At 44.7% G+C, this 22,711-nt stretch overlaps 1 protein-coding gene across 2 annotated transcripts in view; it reads right to left on the minus strand.

The window, feature by feature from the left end:
- PEX6 (peroxin 6) overlaps window positions 1–17,561 on the minus strand; it is a 105,186-nt gene extending 87,625 nt beyond the window's left edge. For both annotated transcript variants that reach the window (XM_087388234.1, XM_087388233.1), the window contains exons 1-4: window positions 16,861–17,561; window positions 16,093–16,782; window positions 15,757–16,003; window positions 6,524–6,665 (exon numbers count right to left, since the gene is read on the minus strand). In XM_087388234.1, the coding sequence (XP_087244360.1) occupies window positions 6,524–6,665; window positions 15,757–16,003; window positions 16,093–16,782; window positions 16,861–17,169 (1,388 nt within the window). In that variant the 5' untranslated portion in view covers window positions 17,170–17,561. The remainder of the gene's footprint in view (window positions 1–6,523; window positions 6,666–15,756; window positions 16,004–16,092; window positions 16,783–16,860) is intronic.
- Window positions 17,562–22,711: the final 5,150 nt, after the last annotated feature.

Here is a 22,711-nt window from a genome sequence, read left to right on the forward strand (position 1 = left end):
TTATCTGCTGTATTTTTATGCAAAGAGCTGGCTGTCCAAAAATGACAGCAAATGTCTGCAAGTAAATGTTCTGCAAATTTCCAGCTCAAATCAAAGGGCAAATGCAAATTTGACCCAAATGTGATTGTGTCAGGCAATGTTCACTGCAAAAACAGCAAATCTGGCAAAAGGCCCAAATATAATGAGGGCAAATAGGCAAAAAGAGGGCAAATACAGAAAAGCCCCAAATTTTGCTGAGATTTTTACAAATGTGACCCAATGTATTGCAATCTGACCCAATGTCCTGCAAATGTGACTCAATGTCCTGCAATTTGACCCAATGTACTGCAATCTAAACAAGAAATTGCAGACCAAATCCCAAAACTCCAATGTCTTGCAAGAAATTGCAACCAAAAGAAGAGAAAAGAACTGAAAGCCCCAAATTTGCCAATGTCCCACAAAAGCCCCAAATTGTAAATGTCTGTAGATACCGCTGGTGGTAGTTTCACATGTGTGAAATTGTACTGAACACCCGGAGCAGGTACAAGCTGTACAGTCAGCTGTTCTGCAAGTACATGTGTACGAAAAGCAGGTACAAGTTGCTGATGGCTGACCTGCAGGTATAACCGTACGGAAGATCGTAAGAAATAGGTACGGAGCATATGAACTTGTACTAAGCAGGTACGGTGCAAGTACACCTATACGAAAACTATACAAAAAACATGTACGTCTGTGTGCACAATTGTACGAAAATGTGTACTTGTGCAGATACACCTATATGGAACAGGTACTGTGTGCAGGTACACTTGTACGGAACAATTGCTGTGCAAGCACTGTTGTACAATGCAAGTACGACGCATGTACTTTGTACGGACACAAGTACGGAAGGAGATGCGACAGGCAAAACAGCTAGGGACACAATTGGGCAGTAGGGCTCGGGATCTGTATGTGATCCGTACGGAAGTCCGTACAATCGTACGGACTGTACGGATGGAGCGCAGCTAGAGCTATTGAAAGCTGTGAGCGATGCAAATCCTGAGGCAGGGGACCAAGTCCAATAGCACTCTAATAACACTTTAGGGGCGATGAGCATAAGAGCAAGTACAAGAGTCGAAGGAGATGAACCGTCACGTCAACTAGATAATAGAAATGAAAGTACAAGGTACTTGAAGGTAGACCCTAGGACTAAGTGTCCTAGGTGTCACATAGGACTAAATGTCCTATGTGGCATAAAAGGCACTAAAACACTAAAGTGCCTATAACTATGCCTACAAGGCACATACTAGGGCCCATAGGGCATCACTAGAACCGGGAGAAGATGGCCTACAAATGAGGAGCTGAACACCATTAAAGAACAAATGCAACAGCTCAAAGATGCAAAGGGGGTGCCAGAGGAAGGATGCAAGATCATTAATGTGCTGAAATCAGAGAATGAATAGCTCAAAAAGGAAATGGCAGCTTTGCAAACAACGGTACAAGGGAAACATGCTGACTTCATATAGCAAATCAGAAGGGGAAGGCAGATATGCTTGCATGGAAAGATGTGCTAAACAAAGACACAACACCAAAGAAAAGGAAGCTCACCTCAGAAACACTTGAAGAAGAAAAACGACGGGGCAGCAAGACTTTGAATGTGCTAGTCAGAGGTCTAGCTGTAGGTGATAGCCCCATGTCAGATGCCAAAACCCTCTTTGACAAGATGGGAATCAACCTTGTGAATCAGCTTGAAGAGTGGGTAAAGTAGACCACATTTTCACCATGAGGGCCATTATTGAGAAGGCGAAGTAGAGGCATCAAAAAGTCTACACTCGTTTCGTAAACTTTCGTAAGGCATTTGATATTGTCGCATGCTCTCTCCTGATCAGGAGGTTATAGGAGTTGCAGCTCTCAGAGATTATGATTTGGTTATGAGTCCGTCAGAGGGAGGGTACGTGCCCCAAGAGGCATGTCAGACTGTGTTGAAAGCATTGTTGGAGTAAAACAAGGCTGCCCCCTATCGCCTACCCTTTTCGGGCTCTATATTGATGAGATCACTTCTTTTGTTGATCGCCTCGGTGGAGAGGGCTCGCTTCAGGTTGACCTGATGGTGCCGATATTGTCGTACGCCAATGACATAGTCCTCATATCTTCCTCAATAGAGGGATTGCAGAAACATCTAGAGGCTCTGGAGATGTTCTACAAAGAGAGATTTAACTGTTAACCTTGGGAAGACCAAGGCTATGATCTTTGAGCAGTGTCCCGTCAACATAGCTTCACATACCATGACGAGCCTGTGGAGATAGTGCAATCTTACACATATTTGGGCATAGTATTCACCGGGCCAGGTTTCACGATGATCCATGCAAGTACGGCACGACTTACACGAGGACGGGGCGCTCTAGAGAGGCAATGGTTCCAGGCACACTTCTAGGACCCTCTGACGAGGAAATGGCTTTTTGACACACTGGTGAGACCGACTGCCATGTATGCAGCACCCTTCTGGGGGAGTTATATCTCAGTAACAAAGTGGAGGAGATTTGAGAGGCTACAGGTGACTATGGGATCCTGGATGATTCGAAGTAAACCCTCAGTCCCCCACCAGATTATACAGGTAGAGTTCGCCATGACCCCTCTCCAGGTTGATGCCATCTTTCAGACAGTGATGTTTCTCCACAAAGTCTGATATGCACGTGGTTTGGTAGTCACGGCATTCCAATGGTGGACAGACTTTCCCCTTTTCAGTACAGTCTGGATGCACCACCCGAGATGATCCCAAGAGATGAGATCAATCGTATCATATGGTTGGACCTCCTCCAGCTCCATACATCTAGGGCTTGAGGGGGGGAGGAGTTCTCCACCAAGATCCAGTTCTAGCATGACCACTTCCTAAGGGTCTCAGAGCACAGTGGTATCATCAGACCTCAGTATCTGGAGGACAGGAGAGTCTCACATGCACTGAGGGTCGCCATCGGTCAGTTGCGAGTCTCATCACATCGGTTGCGGATTGAGGCAGGGAGAGCTGCAAGCATACCCAAAGAGCAGATGACTTGCACACTATGCTAGATGGAGGAGATCGAGATGGAGGAGCATTTTCTATGTGTCTGTCTAGTCTATTATGAGATAAGAGGACGATAGCATAGCCTCTTTCAGGAGGGGCATGGCTTTGGTTCACTTACACGGCTGATCCATTTTCACGAGCACGTCTGTGTTGGGCTCCACTTGATTGAGATGCGTCGATGGAGAGACACATTGATGCGACAGATCAGAAAGCAGCAGAGACTGATGCCACAGGTCACTGATATTGACACGTCACAAACTTTTGTTACAAACTTCTATGCGTCTGAGTTAGCTGCCGGTGAGGCTAAGGGAGAGGAGCTTGAGAAGATGAGAGAATCATGGACTAGCAGTAAGAGAGTCCACCATGATGCTACCAGACGCGGGACACACACTCCACGTGCGACATGGATAGGGATCAGAGCACGCACGATCGAGGTTCAGTCTATCTCAGCCATTCTTAGAGGCGAGGCATCACCCTTGACGTAGCCCACCAGATCCAGACATCGAGGAGACCATGCCCTCCCCCACGTCGCGAGACAGTTTGACAAACACAGATACGAGAGCTCCTCACATCTCATCAGAGAGCCACTAGGTTACCTGGATATATGGAACCTGAGCATGTACCTGACACTCCTCTGTTATTTGGCTTTCGCTACTCTGGCATTTCGACACTTGATTCATTAGTTTTAGCACTCTAGCTTTCAGCAAGGGTCTTAGTGAACCCTTTGCTTCAGCCCTTAGTGGCTTGTACGAGTTACCATTTTGGCGTGTACTTTGTCTCATAGGCCTGCAAGGCCTCTTGCAGATGTTAATACATCTCTCTCTCTCTCTCTCTCTCTCTCAGCTTCTTTGAGTCTTTTCCATCTCTCCCCCAGCCCCTCCCCTTCCCCTCAGCCCCCCCCCCCGCCCCCTACCTACCTGTCGCAGGCGCCATACCCTGCTGTCTCACAGGCCCCGGGCCCCCTGTTGCAGCCCTTCCAGCCTCCCATCGCAGCCCTTCCAGCCTCCAGGCCCACTGTATGGGCTGCCTTCTGCCCCGCTGCCTGTACACCAGCCCACCTAGGGCTGCTGCCTGTGGCGTGGCTGTACCAGGCCCCCCTAAGGGGCTACTGTCTTTGTGACCACCTTGAGGGGTCGCTGCAGGTCAGCAACCCCGCCAAGAGGGCTGCAGGCTGCGCCTCCCACTCAGCTCCTCCTTGGGGCTGTGTAGTGACCCTGTGAGCCGCCCAGGCTCACCCCAAGCTCTAGGAGCAGCTGCAGCCACCTCTACACCTGCAAGAACGACCACCCACAGTCAAGAAAATCAAGAAATCCAAGAACCTCACCTGTTGGTACTTCCCGAATCCCCAAGGGCCTGCAAAACGACCTTGAAGCTGCAAAGAACCTGCCAAAACTCAAAAAAGATATCAGGGTACATCAAGAGACTACGAAACATGTGAACTTCAAGATATCCCAAGATATATTGGATATATTCTGAAAAAAGGAGCTTTCATTTGATTTCCTTGTGCACAATGCGTACACGGGGATGTGTAGAGGATACATGGGGGAAGCAAGCTCTAGAAAATGCTGTGACAGCATATTTGGCAGGGACACCATCTTAATTGAGAAGATAGAGAATCTGGAAGCTACGAATGTCCCCCTACTAGCTGAAAAATCACAGGTAGACAAGTCCTGTCTGAAGTGAAAAAGCAGGGAGGAAAGATACAAGAAGAATGGAGGAAAGAGAAGGCCAAAATAGAAGAATGGGAAAAGGAAAAAACAGCATGGGAAGCAAAAAGGATTAGCCTCAAGGACAAAATGCAAGCTATATATACCTAGATGAATCCAGGAACATTCCCAAACTCATCCAGGAAAATGCAAGCTATGTCCGCCAAAATACAGCAACTCAAGGACACCAAGGGGACACTAGAGGGTGGATGCAATATCATTGATGAGCTGAAATCTGAGAATGAGAAGCTCGAGAAAGAAATGGCAGATCTACAAGCAACAATGAAAGGAAAACATGCTGAGATCACACTACAAAACACAAAAGGGGAAGCTGATATTCCTGCATGAAAAGAGGCGGTTAAAAAGGGCACAGTAGCACCCAAAAAGGAGCTCATATCGAAAACTTTGGAGGGAGGAGATGCTGCGGGTAATGGCAGCAAGAGAAGCAGGAAAATGGGCCACTTACAAGGATGGTAAGTTGATAATTCGAGAGAGAGCAAACAAGCGAGAGAAGGAAGATGGGGAGTTATGACGATGTTGGGCCTATGGGATGAGTGCACAAAGAGGACTGAAAATGGCAGTGTGGAATTGCAATGGCACCCTTTGGTCCCCAATCCGGGGGCTTTCTTGGAGACATATACTGACAGAGACATAATGTTCTATACCGAGACACATGAGAGCCCAAAGAGAGGACTGCTCACGGTACATGGGAGTCAGCCAATAGGATGGAGATGAGGAGAGACAGTGGGGTGCGAGGCTCTAGGGGCGCGCTGTCCTTTTCAGATCACACCTGAGACCACTCATATCTGTGGTATGAAGAAGGAGCAAGTATGCACGACATATGTGGATACAAGTCCAACTACTAGATGCACGACCGATGTTTATTGCGGTGTGCTATTTCCCCCCAAATACATCATCTTATGCACGTGGGATCACCACAAAAGGACATAGCCCATATGAGACGATACATGATGACATCACAGAGTTCTCTAGGTAGGGAGATACACACCTTCTTGATGACTTCAATGCACACATTGGAGATACATAGGTGGGCTTGCTTGACTTTGTATCTGATTCCCTCATAGTAGTGGAGCTAGATGTAGCAGAGCTCGGGATAGTGAGGCACTCAATAGATGCAAAACTTGTGACAGGGTATGGACGACATTTACTAGAGTTGGGTGCATGCGGTCCATGATTTGTAAACATATAAGGGTCTCTAGAGATGGCCAGCATCTGGCGGGCTCACTTGTTTCCCACATGGCGGGGGGACAAGTACAGTGGACTACCTACTGGGTCCCTTAGCCTTTGCCTCATGGATACACAACTTTGTTGTGCCTCCTTCTCCACACGGTGCTGACCATTCATACCTAGCCTTTTGTATCTCTGCTATTATGCCAGTGCCCACTAGACATCTCGACAAATGCAGATCCGAGATACCTTCACAGTGCCAAGTTTTGGCTTCTGAGTTTCAGTTTTTGAGTTTCAGTTGTGTTTTGATTGAGCCTTTGAACTCTTTAGCTCAGCTTGGCATAGCACTCAGCAAGGGGCCTAGCACGCCCTTTGCTTCAGCCCACTGAGGCTTGTATGAGTACTTTCTCTTGGTATACTTTGTCCCATATGCCTGTAAGGCCTGCCGCGGACGTGAATCTCTCTCTCTCTCTCTCTCTCTCTCTCTCTCTCTCACACACACACACACATGCACCATTACACGCAATCTTATGCAAACATCTTCCATTTTGAGTAGGCAAGCAGAAAGCCTGGGGGGCTAAACTAATGTTAAGGTTTTTGTTTCCTTGCTCACCTTCGAGCAGTCTCAAATGCTTGGACAAGTGCAGCAGCAGTTTTGCCTTCTGAAGGCCCAACTAGCTCATGGCAATTATACTCCACCACATGCATGCCTATTTCTTTAGCTGCAAATTTGACAACAGTGCGCTTCCCACAGCCTGTTTTGATCAAAATGAAGAAAGTAAAGATTCAACTGAAACAGACTGAAATTAATTAGGCATACCATACAGCAAGCATCTGCATTGATTAAAAAATCCAGTTATCAAGAATATATCTCGATGAATCCAGGAACATGCCCAAACTCATCCTCTAAAAATACAATACATAGTGCAGTTTCAATCTCATGATAGTCACTCATAAGGTTGAAAACCATAAACGTCATCAAGCATAGCAGGGACTAGCTACTATGGCATCCCCACAGACGGCATTATTGCCCAACAGTGGGTGTAGACCATAGTATAAACATATGCTCTCACACATACAAATCCACACACCCACACATACTTGAGCATCCATTTATCTTCATATTGAGTTTCTGTTGGCACTCTAGAGGTGAAGGGCAAACTCAGCCATGAAAAAGGATAGCACTAAAGGAGAAGGCTAATCAAAAAGTAGTCCACATTCTCTTCATTCAAGCTACAACTGCTTGTGAAGACTATATGATTTCATTTTAGCCTCTCCCAAACGAGCATCCAAGCCAAAAAATGCTTAGGCCATCTAACTAATAGGGCAATGCACCACTTAAGATAAAAAGAATTTATTCCAAAATCAAGAATGCCCACATTGCTCAAATAGGTAAATTATGAAGGCAAAACTGAACCAGACGACCGACTACTAACTTTCATAGGAACAGATCACAACCATGCATCCAGGTATTTCATTGGCAAAACACTGCCAGTATTTCTCTATGAGTCATCACTAAAGGGTCGAACCTAAATATAATGTATGTGTAGTGTCACTGCGTAAACATGTACATGAAACATAAAATAATCAACGCATTTGCCAATGCAAGGAAGCAAGATGGCTTACCAAATGATTGCAAATTAAAAGGACTACAATGCCTTAAAACCCACACGGCAATGAGAAGAAACTGCAAATTTGTAAGACATAGATCCAAAGCATCCACAAAGACATAATCAGACAGGAAAGACAAAAGTATAGCTTCAGAGCAGGGGATGCTAAAGCTTGGTAAATACATTTTTTTCTCCGAATATATACATACCTTCATAAAAACTAGAATATATCCAATCTTACAAATTCAATTTTTTGTAGAACACACAAAAGACTTAATTTAAACAATTTATGAGTGAATGATAAATATAAACAATAATAATAACTTGGTGAGCAAAGATACACTTATGTTCTCACCCGTACCCGAGCATAATTTGCCATCTAGGTTTCAAAAGATTTTGGAATCTCCTAATGGGTGATTGAGCAGATACGCATGCCTTTTTGCGTCTTAACAAGCCAGCTTACAAATTATTGAGCAATATACGTACAAGCAGACCTTAACTAATCTCATACCATCTGGTGATGGTGACACACTACAAGGAGGCCGCAAAGAACCCCAGCTAGTAGGGGATGCAAAAGCTTGGTAAATACATTTTTTTTTTCAAATATATACATACCTTCATAAGACTAGAATATATCCAATCTTACAAATTCAATTTTTAGTAGAACAAGCGAAGACCAAAGGGATTTTGTAAGCCAATTTAGACAATTTATGAGTGAATGAGAAAATAAAAATAATAATACTTAATAAGCAAAGCTACACTTATGTTCTCACCTGTACCCAAGCATAATCTGACATCTCGGTTTCAAAAGATTTTGGAATCTCCTAATGGGTAATTGAGCAGATACACATGCTTTTATGCGTCTTAACAAGGCAGCTTACATATTGTTGAGCAGCATAAGTACAAGCAGACCTTAACTAATCTCATACCATCTAGTGATGGTGACACACAAGGAGGCTGCTGCAAAGAATCCTATCATGATTAGTGATCCAAGAGAGAACTAAAGGAGTGGAGAGAGCAAAGAGCGATGAGAACTCCAGAAGCGAAGTATACCGGGATTGATCGGAAGGGGATTAGATTGTTCTTCCCATGTTGAAATAGCCAATATAGTAAAGAAATACTCTTGCAAAGGTGTGTGCACCACCACGTGTGCGTGAAGAGGTGTGTAGTCCTTTGTGAAGGGCAGTGACCCAATGAAAAGGTGAACAATGCTTAGTATAGAAGCGTTGGCTCTTTGGACATTGTGTGTAAATTCCCTAGAGTTGTCTCTTGTGAAGCGTTCTGATTCCTAGTACTATCCCATTGTAAAATACAAATTCCTAGCGACTGTCCATCCACAAGTCGAGTAGAGGATTTATGTCACACAATGTGACATCTACTCCCACTCCAAAGAAAACCTAGTGGAAAAGATGAACCATGTATGATGTTTCATTAAAATATCATTTAAAATTGAAGCTCTTGGCAATGGCTTTGACTTCAGAAATCATATTATTACTGTCATAATATACTATTGATAGGAGTTCTCTCTTTTGATGCCAAGTTTGAGATCATTTTGGAGCCTTCTAGGACAGCGGCCTCAGTTCTTATGGATGATGCACTGCCACAGGTCTGATTTGTGGTCACACAGATCCCTCTACCCTATCCTCTTGCATCGCTTTGGAGAACCTCTCTTGCTCCAACGGATGGAGGTTCCAAGGCTTCTAGGACAATGTCATCATTATAGGGAGCTTGGCCATCTCACCAAGGTCTACTTAGGTTTGTTGGTCACCAAGGAGCAAGGGTGGTGAGACAATGCCACAATAGTACGAGTGCACCCAACAACCTCCTCCCCTACCACGTTGGTGTAGGACTCAACTTCAAAGCTTGGGTCCCTGCCAAGACCAAAGACAGAGAAGTATGCAAGAAGTTAAAGGCCAAATCGGAAGGGGCTACTTCCAATTGCTCCTTCGTAGAGCCAATAAGTTTTCCACTAACAAGCTCCTTCCACTCCCTCAAGGGTGCCTCGAATCCTCACCGTTCGTCAGTTCCCCCAAGTAAGCCAGTCCCTCTTCCCCCTTCTCCGCAGTGGCACCCCTGCCTCCACCTGGATCTCTTCCACCCTTTCTTCCAACCCCAAGACAAAGGTTCTCCCCATTGTCGATGCCCGCACCTCTCCCCACTTCCTCCCTCCATTGCCTCCACTCCCTCCTAGGCCCACCCTTACCCTTCTCCCCCACCCCCTTTCGGACCTATCTGCCTCTACCTCTAGCTCCATCCTTGCAGCCCCCTTCAATGTCTCCTCTCCCTGTGAAGCTCGGTTTTTACAAAGACCACTGCCTGGGGATTTCAGCAAAGGGCTTTTCATCGATCCGCTGGTATTGTGATAATTCTTTCTATCTTAAATGGTGCGTTGCCCTATCAGCTAGATTTAGATTTAGATGCTCGTTGGGGAGAGACTAAAATGAAAATGTTTAGACTTCACAAGCAGTTGTAGCTTGAATGAAGAGATTTTGGACTACCTTTTGATTAGCCTTCTCCTTTAGTGCTAGCCTTCATCATGGCTGAGTCTGCCCTTCACCTCCGGAGTGCCGACAGAAACTCAGTATGAAGACTTTGTATAAATGGATGCTCAAGTATGTGTGGGTGTGTGGATTTGTATGTGTGAGAGCATATTTTTATACTATGGAGTGGGGATGTCATAGTAGCTAGTCCCTGCTATGCATGATGGAGTTTATGGTTTTCAACCTTGTGAGTGACTATCATGAGATTGAAACTGCACTATGTTGTGTTTAGAGGATGAGTTTGGGAATGTTCCTAGATTCATCTAGGTATAAGGGCTTTTCATCGACCCGCCAGGATAACATGGATCCATCTCACCCACTCCTTGAGGATATCCATCAGACAGTTCCGTGTGTCATCACACAGACTCCGTATTGAGAGTGGTCGGGCAGAGGGCATACCCCTACACGATCACCACAAGATCGAATTAGAGGAGCATTTCGCTTTTAGATGCCTCGTCTACTACGAGGTTAGAGGTCGCTATCATTGCCCCTTCAAGGATGTCTTTGGAGTCTCTTGTCCTACCTAGATCAAAGATCCTTGGCAGCTGTCATCCATGAGGCTGTCCGACACAAGGAGCGGTTGCTCCGGGCACGTAGGCGAGATCAGGGCATACATCCAGACACCTCCAAGAGCTTGATTTCCAGCCCACAGCACCAAGCAGAGGGATTCACAGAGACAGCAAATATAAGGACCTAAGCCAGAGATACGACAGCCTTGCCAGCAAGCTGAGGCAGATATCGTATTAGGGGACCTTCCCTCCATGAGACATGGCCCACAAGAGTGACAGTGGCGCTTGTTTGTTGGTTGCAGGGCATAGCCAGGAGACCACAGTGGGCCACACATGTTGACAACTCCCAGCGTGCCACCACAGTAGCCTCGTACAGCAACACCGCCTTGACACCCCACCAGCTCCAACCCTCTAAGCCCAAAGAGAGTTTTATCTCTATTTATTGATGTCGTTATGATCATGATTATGGGTCCTTTTCTTTTGTATTCATCATGGGTGACGATGCCTGCTTAGTGGCTCCACCCCTCAGCTCATTGTATCACAATTCTTTAGTCTCATAGACCCTTTGGTCTTTCGAAGACTTTTAAAAAACTGTATTTTCCTCTTTTTGATGAATGGGCTAGGGCTGCTTGTCGCCGCATCCCCTTCTTTGGCTTCCTCTTCTTTGATGTCAGCGTGCAGTCCAATTGCAGGACAACCCAAGTTTTGGAGAGTTGAGCCATGGAAATACATGGATGTTCCCCCTAACTACCCCTATACTTTAAAGATTTTGGTTATCTGAGTTCGCCTTGGGAAAGGGGGTACGTTGGAGTCCTTGGGCAGCAAGGTCCACCTAACCTAGAGTTTCCTATTTGTAGCAGCAAGAGATGAGATGTGGTTCCCACAGACTTTTGATTGGAATTTCCGAGATCAAATACTATCCTTCATGGAACATGGCTGGGTGTGCCATGTGGATCATGTATGGGGATAAGGCAAAGTGCGAGCTGACCTTTTTCATAGACATGCCCAGTACAAACAGATTGTTAATTGTCCTCAGAGTGCATTGAATTGGGCCCACGGGCTTGGTGTGGCATCAATAAGGCAGGAACTGGACTATTCACCCCTGAAACCAACTGCCAAGGTGAGCCATTCAAAGCTTTCACCACAACTTTCCAGCTCCAAGAGTCTGTTGTTCTCCCAACCCCACTGTCTCCCCATGAGTTGGACAATATTGAGGTAGAACGTGTGCAACCTCCACGACCGTGTGCGTTAGTAGCCGTATAGTGACTAATCAAGCCATAGTTTTAGCGACCCCTTGTTGGGCAATCAATGGATGTTTTGATGTTTTAGGAGCATATGTTCTTAGTAGTGGATATCAAGAGACGCAATATCTTGCTCCCAAGTCGTGGGCTTGAGATCTGGTCCTCAGTAGTAAGTTGGGGAGTTTTCATTTCCATTGGACATGCCTCGCATTGGAGATCTTTGATCAAGGAGACTTGTTTGGGGGTGTGGCATGGATGGGCATTTGGCTAGGGAATCTCCATCTTGGGATCCTCAATACTTAAGCATGGGCATGCCGTTAGTAGAGGGGTCCTTTTGGCAGCAGCTTATAGATTGTCACCCTAATGTGTACTCTTGGATTGTTGGAGGAGATTTCAACCATCTAGAGTTTGACGAGGACAACCAAGGACATGCTTCTTTCTCCGAAATGCATGGGGCGGAGAGAGGCACGTGGGAGCAGGTCATTTCAACAATGCCTAGTAGGAGCCTAAGTTCACCAAGATCCTAGGTAGCTTTCAGTTATCCTTCGGTTAACGATGCCGCGGCATACCCTTAGACAGTCGAAAAGGCCTACAACAAGGTGGATTGGGCCTCGTTGGAGGGGACTATGAGGAGATTGGCTCTTCTCAGTACAGTGGGTATGCAGGATCTCGGGTCTTTATGTAGGCATCCACAGCCAGATGTTGATTTCAGGTCATATGGGGGAGGCCTCCCTCTCTGTCCCACTGAATGAGGCAAGGCTGCCTCCTGGCCCCTTTTTGCAATGGGCTACTTCCTCAGATCACACGAGGCCAACCTAGCAAGGATGCAGATGCTGCTCCAATAGGAGGAGCTCTTGGACTTAGTTTGGAAATGACCCAGCCCTCTACATGGAGGACACTGCCTCAACTTACAGCGAATGAGAACAAATCTATTGCAGGGTATCCGGAGCCAAGAACGATTGGAATAAATCACTAGGTTTCGACACCTTCTACAAGTCTATTGCAGGGTATCCAGAGCCAAGAACGATTGGAATAAATCACTAGGTTTCCTCGAAGCGCTCACATGGGGATTGATCTTGGCTTTAGATGGGTACCCTGAGGTCAAACAGCATGTTACTTGGGCTTCCAGGTCTTATATTTCAGTAGATAGCACATAGCTCCAGTGCTGGAGAGTGTGCATAGGAAGCTTTTTTGCTGGAGCTCAGATAACTCGTCTCTAGCAGGCAGAGCTTTTTTGGTGAACCAGGTTCTTTTGGCCAGGCCTGGCACATCGCATGTGCTGGTACTTTCGCAGAGGATGTATGGGACAGCTCAGGAGGTTGGTTCAAATTTTCTCTAGGCGGCACACAGAATACCCGGGAGAGAGAAGCTTGGCAGACAGTGATCCTCCCCAAGGCAGAGGGAGGTCCAGGTATCATTGATCTACAGATGCAAAGAAGACCGGTCTAGGTATCATTGATCATTGATCTAGAAATGCAGAGCAGAAACCTCCTAGACAAGCTCATCCCGGCACAAATCCTTGGAAGCTTCTACTTCAGCAGGGACTTCTAGGGAACACTCCTCACACAAGAGGCCGGTGGAAACGGTCTCAATAGGGAAGGGTTCCCCTTCAATGTGGAGCCTAAAGAGGGTGTAGTGACATTTCTTAGCCAGCCTCATCCAGACCAGCCTGTACTGCAGGGAGTAGTTCAATTGCCGGCCCTTGCTTTGGCACCTAGATGTTAGACATTAGAAGGGTTACATGCTGGGTCACCACACCTACATTAGCTGGGCATCGTGGGATAATGGACCTGCACGCTCTCTTGGAGATTGGTACCGCCTTCCCTAGCAGCAAGAGGACTGACTTTAGGCGCTATCACATCTGCGGGGTGCTTGTAGAAGGCTTGAGGAGATCAATGCAGCCATCCCAGAGGTGTTGCATGAGGTCCACAGGAGCAGCAGACTCTCCTCGCTGGTTTGGTCAGCTCTCCAAGACAAGGGTCTCACTCCATGTATTCTTCAGGGCTGAGTATATAGGGCAGCTACACAAATCCCGGGGATTTGTTCTTTGGAGTGGCAGTGCAGTAACTGGTTCTGGCCGTCCAAGATTGGAAGCTCAGACAGGACAGCAGAGGTGTAGTTCATCTAGCACACTATCTGTATGGGCAGATGGCTGCAGCAGTAGGCCACGTGAGCGTTATTGGCTGGAGCAGCAGGTTCCCATTGAGGTTATTACCAGGTTCTCCAGCATGACCTCGCCGGCCTACTTCATTGATGGTAAGCAGGTCACCAGCCAGGATATCTTCTGAGGCTTCCCCTCCGACTCAATGGGACCCAGAGCTCTCTTTGGAGGACACAGTTTGGGAGATGATTTCCAGCCTCACTGCATGGAATATCTGGGTGGACAAATGCAGCCTTGTGAAGCGGGGGCACCAGACTCAACCTACGACCACCCTCATCAATATCTGGCTTTGATATCATCTATACTCTGCCTGTCATCTTGGAGCACGGCGAACTTTATAAGACCACTGAAAGGCATGAGCGTTTCTGCAACTTGCAAGGTGTGGACTGCAGGTATCTATTATTTTCATGGATCGAGGTATCCACGACACCCCGTGGTGGTTGGCACCCACTTCCAGTGTTGTCTAGGCAGTGAGCTGAGACTCTGAGAGGTGGGCTGCTGGACAGCCAGCAGATCTTTAGCGCCTCACAGATTGCTGACTTTGTATTTCTCAAAGCTTCTAATAGATGGTTCCTTTTGCCCAAAAAAATAAAAAGCAAAGAAAAAAAGCAGAGGAGCAAGCCCAAGGTTTGTATTCCCAATGTGGTAACAAGGCCTAACCGCTTTCCACCTCCCTTCACAAAGAGAGTCTCGGAGACAATTGCAGCACACGCCATTGATTTTTTAAATATAACTTTGTATGACTAGAATATATCCAATCGTACAATTGATTCCTCCTTCATGGATGGATACATCAGTTAGAATCGAGAATGAGTGTTTGCCCATGATGACATTTGTGAATCCTTGGCACCCAAAAGTGAACACTGGCCAGTTCCTAGGGGTGATCCTTGATTATTTCTCTGAATACACTTGTAAGAATGCTTCGTATCTAAACACATAAGTTCAAATGGATCATCTAGACAAGCTGAGGTGGGTGTTTAAGGAGGTTTCACCCCTGATTTTCTTGGCGTACCTAGGAGTTATTGACCACATCGTGTCACAACTAGAACAGCCAGTCGCCACTGATCCAGCCCAGCTGAAATGATAGTTGCCCCACAATCGATGGGAAATCATATCATTCCTAGCTCACGTGGGTTTCGTAGGCAGTATATCCGCTTTCATGCAGACATTGCAGGACCCATCACCACCTTGTTGAGGTCGGACACATCATTTCCATATATTGCATAAATTTATGATACAAGCTATTAGATCTGTACCACATTAAGGCTACAAAGAAACGAAAGAGTTTGTGATTCAGCGTAAATGAATCTTAATTTGGAATCGCTCTTAACCCCAGTCACACTGGACACTCCAATAATCCCACTACATGTCTCCACTCGGTCAGCTGATTACCTATGTCGACTGAATGCAATGTGAAAAATAAGGCAGGCACTAAGTAACCGCACTCTTCATGGCTATGAGCATTCTATGCCTGCTTGAGACAAGCAGACAGCGAGGATGGATGGGCTACCACTATGCTTTAAGCAAGAGGACACCTTACAAAAAGTATTAGTCACATTTCAATTAGTGCCATCATCTTTCAGAAATAATCACACCCGTAGACGGAAATCCTAAGGGTATTAAGGTTATCCGAATACAAATATCTATGAACATGCCTAAACCCATCGGGACAAAGAAAATGAACATTGCATTGACTTCATTCTTGAAGGATGTGGTAAATATAAAACAAAAATCTGCAACTTAAATGCTTCAAACCAGAATAGGGAGTGCTGACTCCAAAAACACCTGCTGGGCCGCATATAAGGACTGCTGTTCTTAGACTCAGAGAGGGTGCCTCAGGATGCAGTGAAGGAGCTAACAAGCGAGCCAATTGATAAACCATTGGGGCCATCAGGGTCGGTATTCTCTTGTATACGTGATGCGTAAGCATCAAAGGTGGCAACTGAGAAGCTACGGAGTTTCCAAGAACCAAGGCTGTCTGGTTGCAATTCACCCACAGAAAAGGCTCTGTTGCAGGCTCCATCGCCATAACCTGATTTTACAAAACGGTGGTAGCATCTTGAATATACACTACATTGTGCACAATTCAGGAAGCAACTTGACCCGATTAACACAGCGCACCTTGAAGTAGATTAAGGACTCTTCAAAGTCATTAAGAAACCTGCCCGGATAGGACGGTTTTTTGGCGTCGAAGGGCAGCCCCACAGCGAAAAGGTCCCCCCTTGCCAGCACTCTGTTACGCTTGAAATAGTTTTGCAGCGCACTGTCCACTTCATCTTGTCGCTCTTCGGATGGGAGTTGCGCGTCATCAATTCGAAATTGAGATACTCCTGATACAGGAACTTTCACGTGGCCTATTCGGACATGAGAAGCATATTTGAACGGAACGCCTTCATTGGTTTCCTTCCCATCACCTTCCCTAGGTCGGATATCGATCGGGAACTGCAACACTTGATGTAGAGAGCATAGCTCTACCTTCGCCAATTCTAAGTAAGACGGCTCCAAACACGACTGCACAGTGCCATCCTCTTGGCGTCCGCTACAACGACATGATATCCAAAGCTGGAGCCACATTGTATGGAGACCCAGATTGAATGCCAGCAACGGCGAAATGTATGCTACCTCGTCGCTCAAATTCGCGCTCTCCTGTGATTGTAACGCGACGTAAGGCAGAAAACATTGTCCTACAGCATTCAACGGAGAGGTTGCATCACCGAACTCATCCCTGGAAGCTGGTAAACCAGCGGGAGGATCGAGAACCACCACTCTTGCAGGCCTGCCCACCTTCGTTCGCGCATGCTTTACGAAAACCTGCAAAAGGGAATGTCATGAGATTCGTAGTATGCGAGACCTTGGCGCAAATCAATTTGAGCAAAGAAGCTTACGCACCCATGAGCCGGAGCAAAGCGACAGACGTTTGAGCGCTACGAAGGAAAGCCCAACAACGTCAGCTCCATCGAAATTCTGGCCTCGGTGATCTCTGCAGAGCTCCAGGGGATTATCGAGCTGACAGTTAGTGTCGTCGCCTCTACTTGAAAAGTGCAAGGAGGGGACGAGGAGGCCGGCCTGAAGCTTGAGGGAGGGCAAGGAAGGAGAAGGGGGCTTAGAGAGGGATGGGTGGAGGTTGGAGGATTGCCGGAAGGTGGAGAGGACCTCGGCTGTGCGCTCGAGGATGAGGGGTGGTCGTCTGCGACCCATCAAGGAAGCCTTTTGTGAGCTCTCTTCCTTCACACTCTGTGTATGATTTCCATCAACTGCAAAACGCAAGACACGAGGAAGACGATGACACAAAATTGCTTCTTCTTCTTCTGCTCCTCCTCATAAATTTGACACTCTTGAAGAACAGCAACCTTTGTTTCTCGTCCTCCTCCTAAATTTGACACCCTGCAGAATTGCAAAATTGTTCCTCTTCTTCTCCTCTTTCTCCTCCTCCTCCCCAAAAGTTCAAAATTGTTTCTTTTCTTCTTCTCTTCTTCGAATTTTGACACTATGAAGAAAGGCAAGATTACGTCTCCCAAATGCTTCCTCACATAACACACAGCAGATGATTGCTTCGATGGCAGTCCAAGAAGCTGGCTTGTATGGTACTCCAAACAACACTTTAGATCACCTAAAGAAATTCACTAGCACAATTTATATGATTGAGATGAGATGTGGACAACTTTTAAAGTGATCGAATTCCCAGAAAACGGGCAATTCCAAGAATTCCCCAAACTCATGTTTTAGTTATATTTTGGCCTTAAATCTTCAAAGCATGGGTTTCTCTATCTAGAAACATAGAACTTTTATGTTAATCTTATTATTAAAGTCCACTACCACGGGATCTCCGCATTGCTGCAACACAACATGATTGTATCTAGTTACAGTATGCAGCCTAAGGAGAAGTTTTTTCTTTTTGGCCTACCCTCTGGGTAGCCTTAGCATCGATTCTATGAAAATTTTGCTATTTTTTAATTGGTGAAGTATGACTGCTGTCAACTCTTTTGGCAACTCTGACTACCTCCAACAGGCCACTGCCATCATAGCTCCACCTCCCTTCATCACCTTCCTTTAATCTCTTGCTCTATGTCCCATCACCTCCCCTCTTCCTGCCTTTCTATGCCCGTCGTCGTCTCAACTTTGCACCCATTTCTTTGGGCAAGCCCTTTGAATAACATTCACCTTGTTGAGCTCTAGTTGAGCCATGTGTCACAATAGTAGACGTTGATTTCATATACATCTAAGGATGTGAATTTTGCTTTATTTTGTGAAAGCACAGACAGTAAAAATCATACCATGCTTTCTTTCGGCATGGCGGACAAGGGACGACAACAGCTAGTGTTCATGATAGCCTTCATCTTTGCCCTCATCAATTTAGATCAATTGGAGCCTAAGATTCTTCCATACTCTGAGCCTCCAAGCGCGTGATGAGCTCTTAGGAACCTCCCATGACACCGAAAAGCATAAAAAGGAAGTAGATGCTCTTTCTCAACCCCTCCCCCTCCATGGATCGCTAGTAATCAATGCATTCCACAATGTGTCTACTCTTGTCAATCAACAAAGCCCACGAACAGAAGCAAAAGCCAAAAGCCACCTCTAGTATACGCCACACGAAAATCAGCCAATTGCTAGACAATCTAGAGCCAGGAGAGGATGCTATAGTAAAGCAATTCGTAGAGCAAAATGATATGAAGGCAATTGCAGCAAAGGCCAAAACGAAGAACGTAACAAAATCAAAACAAGTATTGAAGCCACACATAGAAGACGAAGCACCTAAGATTCAAGCAAGCATAAAAGAAGTTTTTTGTCAAGGAATACCTTGGAGTTGATGAGGTGATTGGGTCAGAACTAGAGATAAGCAAATCTGGGCATGCTACACGTCTTGTGAAAGCCTTAGCATACTTTTGGGCAATAATCTACCAGAGGTGGACTTGGGTGATCAGAAAAGTAACTATCCATATTTTTAGCGAGGTGCAAGGTGCAAGGTTCTAAATTATTTTTATGAATGCAAAGTTTGCCAAAATTGCTTTAAAGATTTAAGGTTGGTAACGTGAATTTCATATAAGAATTTGCAACGTACTCTGACGTGAATCATTGATTATCAAATCAAATGATTACAGAAGGCCGACAACATCTATCGTATGTAGATCAAATCTATGCTCAAGTGCAATAATCTCTCCTATCGCTCGAATAATCGATTGGTTATCCATGATAAAGTTGTTCCTAAAATGACTCATAATTTCATATGTAGATGTATTTGGATGTGAGACGTCTCTAAATGAGAGTTTGGACTTTACACGGCTGGTTTAGAAGCTATTCATCCACGTCTTTCTTCCACGAAATGACCATCTAAAATGGAGACGCGGTAAGAGCCGTTGATTGGAAAGACATACAAAACAAGCTTACAAAACTAGATCCTCTGGCTTGATTGCAAATAGAGAAAGTCTTGTAAGCGACGAATCATCAAAAATATCCAAATTCATGGCCTACTTTTTGAAGGACAACATCAAGCATCCCTCAGAAGTTCAGCATAGAATTGTTATCTCGCAAGAAAACAAGAACCTACTTGGTTGTACTTCTTAGAAAGACTCTATGCCACATGGAAAAAGAAAATGTTATATGATTGCCTTTGATTGCCTTCTGTGATCAATAGTATCCAGTCTAACCCACACACAGTAATTTTAATCAATCTCAATTTGATAAATGGTTTACCTCCATAATTTGATTTCAATATGTGAAGGACTTCACTGCACATCTGAGATTGGAGCCACCATGCTGAGGGTTAATAAAGCACACGGCGAGGAAGTTTCCTTGGGAGTGGAACTCTTAGACCCACAACGATATTGAACAATAAAAAAACTAGTACATGTAGAAGACAAAATACTAGATAATAAATTGGAAGGCTCTTTATCCACCGAGGGTGATTCATAAAAGCATGTTTCTATGCAGCATGATACTGCCCTGAGAGAATCTCATGCTGATTGTATGATAGATGACTTGGGAGACTTGGCCATAAATTGTGATTTGGCTTTAGCAACTAAAGGTGCAATTTCATGGAGGGAATATTCTGATTTATTGATGACAATGCATGCTCAACTTCACAGACACAAGATGCTACATTTAGAGTTCGCACCTTGTAGCAAAGAAGAAGAAAAAGAACAAGCTAAAAGTCTCTTTTGTAGAGGTGGCCAAGAAAGAAAGGTTTAGCATTAATCAGAGTTACTTTGCTTAAAAGGTGCTATTGTGATGGATTTAGGGTGTGGAATAGGCATATTAAGGTGTGAAATGTTTGGCCCTTTCATCATGTTTCTTTGGTACTTTGGACAAGTAAAGATTGGGGGATCCAGCCCAAAGATACTTTCTCACCTTGATGGTTCCCATTTGTTTGTAGCAAAAGCTAGAACAAAGAAAGTATTAGCTGTCGATCGTGGTGATTTTACCAACGTTTGACTACGATTACGACTATTGACATTTAGGTAATATGCCAGTATCTTATCCATTTGCGAGACTTATTTTTTGTGCTAATATTCTTGGCGCGCTTATATTCTTGGTGCATGAGAAAGGGCCCGTATCTCATATTATAACTTTTTGGGGGAGGAACTACATCGCCTCCGCGCCCACACTATGTATGGTTATAATAATTATATGTTATATATTATCATATAAATATTATTTATTGCTCATCCATTTAAAATTGCTTATTTACAATCTGAATTCTTACAACATTCCTCTCTTTTGATGTATGTTCTTGATGCAAGGGAGCAAGGAAATCCAAGCTTGATGCAAGATCGAAAGATATCGACACTTTTATTCATATGATTGTAGTCCATGTGATAATATTCTATAGACCACAATGAGGATCGGTTATGAGCTCTTCTGAGTGTTGCCTTATTCATGTATTTGTTGGGCTTAACTCCCAAAATGCACAAACAATATGGCCAATTCAATAATAAATCACCACCCCCGATTGCAAGGAGGATCGAGTCCTAATGAGCCCTATGTCGTGCTCATGTCCACATTTGTACTCATTCCCTCTTTTCCTTTGAAATTTGAAAAAGTGCTATGGTCCAAGTTCAATTTCAAGTTAGTGGTTATGTGCTTGACAATGGGAAGGCTGCCTACCACAACCTAGTTCTAGGAACAAATCCATGTGCATGCATGTTAGAGTGTCACGAGTAACATAAATCACAAACTCTTCATTGCTAGGAATTCTCAAAAGCTTCTCCAGAATTTAAAAAAGGGCAAGAGTGGTGGGCGGCTGTATTGATCTTTAAATATGGGAGAGTCTTGGGGGAGGATGGTGAGGGTGCGACATGGCAAGCCCTTCGTGCCACTTCTTGCGTTGTTTCTTCCCTTTTTTTAAACTACATTTTTGGGAGCTTTGTCAAGGTGACACGTGTAGAGAGATAGAGAACATCAAGTTCTAGAGAGAGACCAATGTCAATTATATATAGATTGGAGGCAACACAAACCAAAATGGAGGAGGTCCAGGAGAAGAGGGGCTCATCTTAGCATCATGCTAGCAGTTAAAATTTCAAATTGGTTGGTTGGATTGTCAATCAATAGGAAACTAGCCGTTTGAATTTTAGACTATTTTAGTTACATTGCTAATTGGGAATTTCAAATTTGGGGCAGCTCAATCAAAAGGTCCAAAGCAATGTACTTTTACAATTACATTCGAAGATTCAGGTGTTTCAATTAAGTTTTGCAAGTATATTTCCAAAGAGAAAACTACATGTGGGCAAGGAAGCTTTGAAGAGATACGAAGAGACTTGAACATTTACATGTGGAAATTGGAACCACATTTTTGGGAGCTTGTTAAGGTGACACGTGTATAGAGATAGAGAACATCACGTTCTAGAGAGAGACCAAATCAATTATGTATAGATTGGAGGCAGCACATACCAAAATGGAGGAGGGTCTGGGAGAAGAGGGGCTCATCTTAGCATCATGCCAGTTAAAATTTCAAATTGGTTGGTTGGATTGTCAATCAATAGGAAACTAGCCTTTAGAATTTTAGACTATTTAGTTACATTGCTAATTGGGAATTTCAAATTTGGGGTAGCTCAATTGAAAGGTCAAAAGCAATGTACTTTTACAATTACATTAGGAGATTCGCGTGTTTCAATTAAGTTTTGCAAGTGTATTTCCAATGAGAAAACTACATGCGGGCAAGGAAGCTTTGAAGAGATACGAAGAGACTTGAACATATACATGTGGAAATTGGAATAAATGTGGTGCTCACTAGGCATCCATGTTCTATATCCAAAGGCATACAAATCTATTGTTTAGATGAAGTGCCTGACAAAATATGAAGAGGGGAGAGGAGAAGAGTGGAGATGAGGAGAGAGGGCACAACTAGAGAGCACACCACAAATGACTAACTGTACATTAGATTTAGTTGAAAAAATAGAATATATACAAACCCATTTAGGGTTAGGGTTAGGGTTAGGGGATCTAACCCTTTCCTTTTTATAGCACTCTATTGGGTTAGTGCTATGTACATATGATCACGTGATGGTGCTATGCACACATGATCACATGATGTTGAGCATGAACTCTCAACACCTTCCCTCAAGATTAACATCATGAAGTAGGCCTTCCCTCAAGATGATGATTTTGGGGAATCGAAGAAGGACTGAACATTACATTCCATCACACCCCTTTGATGGGAATGTCCTTCCTCTGCGTCAAACCAAGACCTAGTCGGTGTATCTTGAATAGCTCTTTACCGAGAGGTTTGGTAAAAATGTCTGCAACA

This window comes from Dipteris shenzhenensis, chromosome 17 (assembly GCF_047967505.1).
Source record: "Dipteris shenzhenensis isolate YYH24624 ecotype China chromosome 17, Dip_SZ_1.0, whole genome shotgun sequence".
Taxonomy (NCBI): Eukaryota; Viridiplantae; Streptophyta; class Polypodiopsida; order Gleicheniales; family Dipteridaceae; genus Dipteris; species Dipteris shenzhenensis.